A 6,878-nucleotide genomic window follows, 5' to 3' on the forward strand; every position below is an offset into this window, starting at 1 on the left:
GGGCAGCGCGCGCCCAGCGCCGGCGACAGTGCGCTCGCGGGGCTCGGGTACATGAGCGGCGACGATGGCGCCAGGGCCTCCAGGGCCTCGTCGTCCTCCAACTCGGCCGCCTCCCCGAGCAATGGTCTCCCGCCGCGGAAGTCGGCCCAGGCCTCGTAGTCGTCGCTGGCGTGTGAGGCTGGGCTGGCGGCCCACTTGGCAGCGGCAGGCACGGGCCCCGGGGCAGGGGCGCCCGGGGGGCTGTCGTCCGGGCTCCGCTCCGGGGCCTGCAGCTGCTTCTTCTTGCTGGCCTTGCCCTTGATGCGCAGGAACTTGGCCCCGTTGTCCATGGACACGGCCCTGCGCCGCGGAGTCTTGCCCGTCTTGCCGCCCTCGGGGTTCAGCATCCACCAGGAGCTCTTGCCCGTGCCCTCGTTCTGCACGCGGATGAAGCGGGTGTGCAGCGACAGGTTGTGCCGGATGGAGTTCTGTGGCCGGAGACAAGGGCACGTGGGGGCGGGAAGTGAGGAGGCCACGGGGAAAGAGGGGAAGAGGTGAAAAGAGACGGAGGGACAGAACAGGAGAGAGAAGAGAGGAGATGGAGAACCAGAGGGGAGGAAATTGGGACGAGGAAGGGTCAGTGGGGTAAAGGAGGTTGGAGGAGGAGAGGGAGCAGGTGTAAGTACCGCGTGGAACACACCCCGAATACCCACCCCGTCCACACTGAGGCTGCCCAGAGGGTGGGACTGGAGTTTGGGACACAGCCTTTCCCAGAGGCGTGGCCAACCCTGAAGGCTACCCGAGTCTGCCAGGACCTGCAGCAGGGGTGCAGGAACCCTTCTCCCCAACTCAACTGGGGCCCACGAGGGGCTAGCCAGGCTGCTGGGGCCCCCGGCAGATTATGTAAGGGCTCATGCCGCCGCGGCTCATTTGTCCGCCCCCCTCCCTCCCTAGCCTGGCATGGCGCCAGGAGCCCGAAAACCCAGGGCTCCAGAAATCAATCTCGCGGTGACTGATTAAGCCCTGTTTAGAACTAATTGCTCTTTCGTGTGTGGGGAGAATAAATTACCTGCTTTAATTTCGTGTCTTTAAAATGCAACTGCAGGTAGAGAAGACTGTTAACTCTTTGCTGGAGGGAGGGCCTGGCCAGGGAAAGCAGGATAGGTGGGGGTCCCCAAAGTGGGTCTAGGCCCAGAGTTTTCTGAGCTGTCCCCTAATTTCTCTGAGGTCCTGTGACCTCCACAGAGGCTTGGGATGCCACCCAGTCCCTCCAAGGACAACCTCCACTCCTGCTCAGGGCAGGCCTTCAGGTCAGTTCAGCTCCCCAGCATGCCCTCTGGGCTGCAGCCCACCCTCTCCCCCCAACCCACCTGTGCAGCTCTGCCCCCAAAGCCCCTTCCTGGTGGAGCCAAGTCCCCACAGAGCAGGTGGCATCATCCACTTACAGACAAGAACACCTAGACTCAGAGAGGTATAGTGGCTTGCCCAAGGCTACACAGCCCTTCCTGCCGCCTCTCCCTGGGCTTGGCCTCTGCCCTGCCCCCGCCCGCACTGCTCCTTTTCTGCTGCTCCCCACCTCACTGCCTGTTTTTGCCAGACCTGACTTGGAGCCAGGAAGGCAGAGGAACTCAGCTCCACTGACCCGGCCTCACAAGAGCCTGGAGTGGAACTTCAGCAGGGTGCCATGCCCCACCTCTAGGGCTGTTCCCCCGGGGCACCGCTGCCTCCCAGCTCCAGTACCGCTGTGGAACATCACAGGCTTGGGTACCAGAGGGCTGGCAGAATGCCCCACTCTTTGGCCACCTAGCTATATTGTTGTTGAGCCTCTGTGAACTACCCTGAAAACCTGGGCTGCATTCAGGGACCATGTTACAGGCCACAGGGTCATGGCACGGGATGCCGTGCATGGAGAAGTGTTTGGTGACCACACCGGCCAGGAGACCTCATCTCTTAAGTCACCCCAAGGACCTGCTCTGTCTCCATCTCCTTAATAGCACGCCTTGAATGCAGCTGTACTGGGCCCCAACTCTGGGCAGCTGGCATCACCCGACTGCACGTTCCAGGGAACAGAGGCCCAGTGGCATGACGTAACCTGCCCACGGTCCCACGGCGAGGCAGTGATGCCAGGTACTACTCCAGCTCAACCGAGCTCACCAACCTGCTCTCACTCCTGCCCAGCCACCCTCATGACCATTCTGTGAGGGCTCTCCTGCCTCCTCCCAGCTCCAGGAGGGCGGGCTTCCTGCTGCCCCAGGGTCCCTCCCACCTCCGACTCCCAGCTCAGGGTACTGACCTGACTTTAGGCGCAGGCTCCCTGTCTCTGGCACTTTCTGGCCTTGGGAGGTAACAGCTGGGGCTTGCCAGCCTTGCCCTGCCTGACTTCTCCTGGGGCCCAGAAAGGAGGGGAGCTGGACCCCCAGGGAGTGATGCTCCCTCAAGCAGACTCCCCCTTGTAGGTTCCACCCCTGCACCTGGTTCCCCAGCTCCTCCCCCACACCTGTGTTCAGGGTCCTGGGAGGCCTCGGTTCTCCCCCATAGGACTGTCTGGCTCAACAGAGGTTCCCCCTCCCACGTCCCCTGTCTCCAGCTGCAACACCTCTTTATCAGTGTCATTATGTGCCAGCCTCGTCAGTGCACAAGGTGGGGGAGGGCAGCACCAGGTCCTAGCACCTGGTCGGTACCTGCCCTGGGCACCCTAAGTACTACATCTCACACAGGCATCATGCCCACCTCCATACCAGTCGGGAATTGTGATCCCTTTACCAAGATGGGGAGAGTGAGGCTCAGAGACGGTCATGGAGTCGCCAAGGTCACACAGCTTGTTAAGCACAGAGCCAGGGATTGATTTCAGGCTGGTCTTACTCTGAGTCTAAAGGACATCACATTCCTCCAAGGGAGAGAGAAGCGAATCAGAGACTTCCCAAGGAATCTTAGGAAGCCAGTATCCAGTGCTCAACTTCCCACGTCACTGGCCTTAGCAGCTGGCAGCATGGCAAGGCAGGGGCATGCTGCAGGGGCCACATTTCCTGCAAGGCTTCTGCTTCTGTTTTAAAAGTCGAGGGGAGTGTGCATGTACTTCACAATACATCCACATTCCCTTCATAGACTTGCGTAAAATGTCTGAGATCCCCACCAGGACATGCTCCAGGTCTGCAGGTTTGCACGGCTCCTCCCTCGGTCCCCTTCCAGCCAGGCAGTCCTGAGAGCTCAACCCCACCCAGCCCCAAACCACAGCTGTGCAACCCAGGGGAAGAAGGATTCGCCCAGGTGTCACGGGACCTATGGCAGAACAGGGTCATGTGCCCAGACCTCCTGCCCCCCCTCCCCCGGCCCCAATGCTCTTCCCACTCCACCAAGACTGACCCCACAGGCCCCACCTCTGCAGGCTGCAGGCCTCTCATTCTGATGAGATGGGCCAGTTGTGCTCTGGGAACCTTTTCAGTTTGACACTGAAAATTCTTGGAATCACCCAATTCAGAAGTTTTCAAACTAGCAAAACTCTTTCTGTAAATAGATTTTTTTCTTTTTCATTTTTTTTTTTTTTTTTGCTAGAGGGTGTGTGTGTATGTGTGTTAGCCAGAGACAGAGAGGGAGGGAGAGGAGAAAGCACCTCCCATGGGGAATGGCCATGCTGTAATCCCTTCCCTTCCATTTCTCCTTTTGGGATTTTGGGCACGTATGCTCACATGCCTGGCATGTTTCTCAAGCCGCCAGGTCCAAGACTTGAACCACACAGTTGGCCATGTGAGGTCCAGCCTTAGAGCCAACCTGGCAATAAATCTAATTTGAAACTTCGGTGTTACACACTCACCATCAGGGGTGGGGACAGGAGTACCCCACTCAGTACCCTCCCTCACAGAAGATGAGGCTCTTGAGGAAGGATTCTGCAAGCCAGGAAGGTGGCGGAAGCCTGGACGGGTAGCATGCCTTGCCCAGGGTCTCCCAGGGAGGGCCCCAGAGCTGGGTGAGGACCTAGACCTCTGCTGGGCTGGGTTCTGAACCAGGTGTGCCCCAGGCCATGCCCAGGAGAGAAGCCCAGGCCCTGCAACAGCCCAGTCTGGCCCTCAGGGCCCAGCCACCTGCCACCATTCAGAGCTCCCTGCCAAAACCCAGTGGTAAGCACTGATCAAAACTCTGGCTGGCCTGCAAGGCCTCCTGGGAGGCCAGAGGCCATGGAGGAGGTGAGGGAGACGCCTCTGCCAGGCAGCAGTAACCAGGGTTCCCGGTTGGAGTTGCCTAGCAACCCACCACCACAGCCACAGCCCAGCATGCCTGGGCTCCCCTGGAGCCCAGAACTGGGCCTGGCTTCTGGGGCCTCACTCCTCCCACACCTACATCCAGGACTGAAGCATGATCCTAGGGGAGGTGGGACCTCTCTGATTTGGGGTCCCAGGGAGACCATCTGGAGGCAGAGGGAAGGAGCAGTGGGTTCCATCCCACGCCCACTCCACCCTCCCTCAGAAGCTCAGCCAGGGAGGTTAGCTCTCCAGGGAGGAGGCTGGTGCACAACTCGGGGCTGGGTCTGGATTCAGCTTCCACGCTGGCTCTGCAAGCACTGTGGGCCCTGGGGTCAGAATCTCTGAAGCCCCAATTCCTTAAATAGCTACCTGCTCCCACCCTCACTTCCCTACAGCACTGGATGCATCAGAGCGAGCCTTTAAGGAACTGGCATGGCGTCCAGTCCTGCCCAGATCTTTGTGTGCCCTCCGCCCTTCATAGACTTGCGTAAAATGTCTGAGATCCCCACCAGGACATGCTCCAGGTCTGCAGGTTTGCACGGCTCCTCCCTCGGTACCCTTCCAGCCAGGCAGTCCTCAGAGCTCAAGCAGTCCTGAGAGCTCAACCCCACCCAGCCCCAAACCACAGCTGTGCAACCCAGGGGAAGAAGGATTCGCCCAGGTGTCACGGGACCTATGGCAGAACAGGGTCATGTGCCCAGACCTCCTGCCCCCCCTCCCCCGGCCCCAATGCTCTTCCCACTCCACCAAGACTGACCCCACAGGCCCCACCTCTGCAGGCTGCAGGCCTCTCATTCTGATGAGATGGGCCAGTTGTGCTCTGGGAACCTTTTCAGTTTGACACTGAAAATTCTTGGAATCACCCAATTCAGAAGTTTTCAAACTAGCAAAACTCTTTCTGTAAATAGATTTTTTTCTTTTTCATTTTTTTTTTTTTTTTTGCTAGAGGGTGTGTGTGTATGTGTGTTAGCCAGAGACAGAGAGGGAGGGAGAGGAGAAAGCACCTCCCATGGGGAATGGCCATGCTGTAATCCCTTCCCTTCCATTTCTCCTTTTGGGATTTTGGGCACGTATGCTCACATGCCTGGCATGTTTCTCAAGCCGCCAGGTCCAAGACTTGAACCACACAGTTGGCCATGTGAGGTCCAGCCTTAGAGCCAACCTGGCAATAAATCTAATTTGAAACTTCGGTGTTACACACTCACCATCAGGGGTGGGGACAGGAGTACCCCACTCAGTACCCTCCCTCACAGAAGATGAGGCTCTTGAGGAAGGATTCTGCAAGCCAGGAAGGTGGCGGAAGCCTGGACGGGTAGCATGCCTTGCCCAGGGTCTCCCAGGGAGGGCCCCAGAGCTGGGTGAGGACCTAGACCTCTGCTGGGCTGGGTTCTGAACCAGGTGTGCCCCAGGCCATGCCCAGGAGAGAAGCCCAGGCCCTGCAACAGCCCAGTCTGGCCCTCAGGGCCCAGCCACCTGCCACCATTCAGAGCTCCCTGCCAAAACCCAGTGGTAAGCACTGATCAAAACTCTGGCTGGCCTGCAAGGCCTCCTGGGAGGCCAGAGGCCATGGAGGAGGTGAGGGAGACGCCTCTGCCAGGCAGCAGTAACCAGGGTTCCCGGTTGGAGTTGCCTAGCAACCCACCACCACAGCCACAGCCCAGCATGCCTGGGCTCCCCTGGAGCCCAGAACTGGGCCTGGCTTCTGGGGCCTCACTCCTCCCACACCTACATCCAGGACTGAAGCATGATCCTAGGGGAGGTGGGACCTCTCTGATTTGGGGTCCCAGGGAGACCATCTGGAGGCAGAGGGAAGGAGCAGTGGGTTCCATCCCACGCCCACTCCACCCTCCCTCAGAAGCTCAGCCAGGGAGGTTAGCTCTCCAGGGAGGAGGCTGGTGCACAACTCGGGGCTGGGTCTGGATTCAGCTTCCACGCTGGCTCTGCAAGCACTGTGGGCCCTGGGGTCAGAATCTCTGAAGCCCCAATTCCTTAAATAGCTACCTGCTCCCACCCTCACTTCCCTACAGCACTGGATGCATCAGAGCGAGCCTTTAAGGAACTGGCATGGCGTCCAGTCCTGCCCAGATCTTTGTGTGCCCTCCGTCTCACTTGGAGGGCTTTGCAGTGGCTCTGAAGATCCTCCAAGACCCCTCAGATGTCCTGCTCCATCACTCCCTTCTGTTCTCAAAACCCACCAGGCACGGTCACACCTACCCCCAGATACTCACAGAGGTCTCTCTCCCGCTTCAAGCCTGTCCTTGTGTCACCTTTAGCACTGAGGCCCACTCTGACCACTCTTGAAAATCGCTCCTCTCCCCTGGCATTTCTTGGCCCTCTCATGGGGGTCTACATTTTTCTAAAGCAATGATCACTTTCTAGATTAATGCTGCTCTGAAAATGTAAGTTTCATGAGGACAGTGATGCTTACCCTTTTTTAAAGTTTGTTTATTTCTTCCACAAACAAAAAAGGGAGATAAAGCGCCCCCAACAGAGTCTTGAGGATGTGACACCCCCCAGCCTCAGCCAGTCCTTAAAACCCTGGCTGGGTGCCTGCTTAGCACATTCAGGGACGTCTCTACACACGAACCCAGAACCTGCCCATGTGAGTCAGCCTCACAGAGCATTGCACTTTACCCCCTGTGCCACTGCCTGGCTCCCCCG

At 58.6% G+C, this 6,878-nt stretch overlaps 1 protein-coding gene across 1 annotated transcript in view; it reads right to left on the minus strand.

The window, feature by feature from the left end:
* The window catches only part of FOXO6 (forkhead box O6), a 22,115-nt gene that overhangs the window by 1,310 nt on the left and 13,927 nt on the right, over positions 1-6,878 (minus strand). The window contains exon 2 of the mRNA XM_006164953.2: positions 5-467. Within this exon, the coding sequence (XP_006165015.1) occupies positions 5-467 (463 nt within the window). The remainder of the gene's footprint in view (positions 1-4; positions 468-6,878) is intronic.

The sequence above is a fragment of the Tupaia chinensis genome, unplaced genomic scaffold (genome assembly GCF_000334495.1).
Source record: "Tupaia chinensis unplaced genomic scaffold, TupChi_1.0 Scaffold143758_1, whole genome shotgun sequence".
Classification (NCBI taxonomy): domain Eukaryota; kingdom Metazoa; phylum Chordata; class Mammalia; order Scandentia; family Tupaiidae; genus Tupaia; species Tupaia belangeri.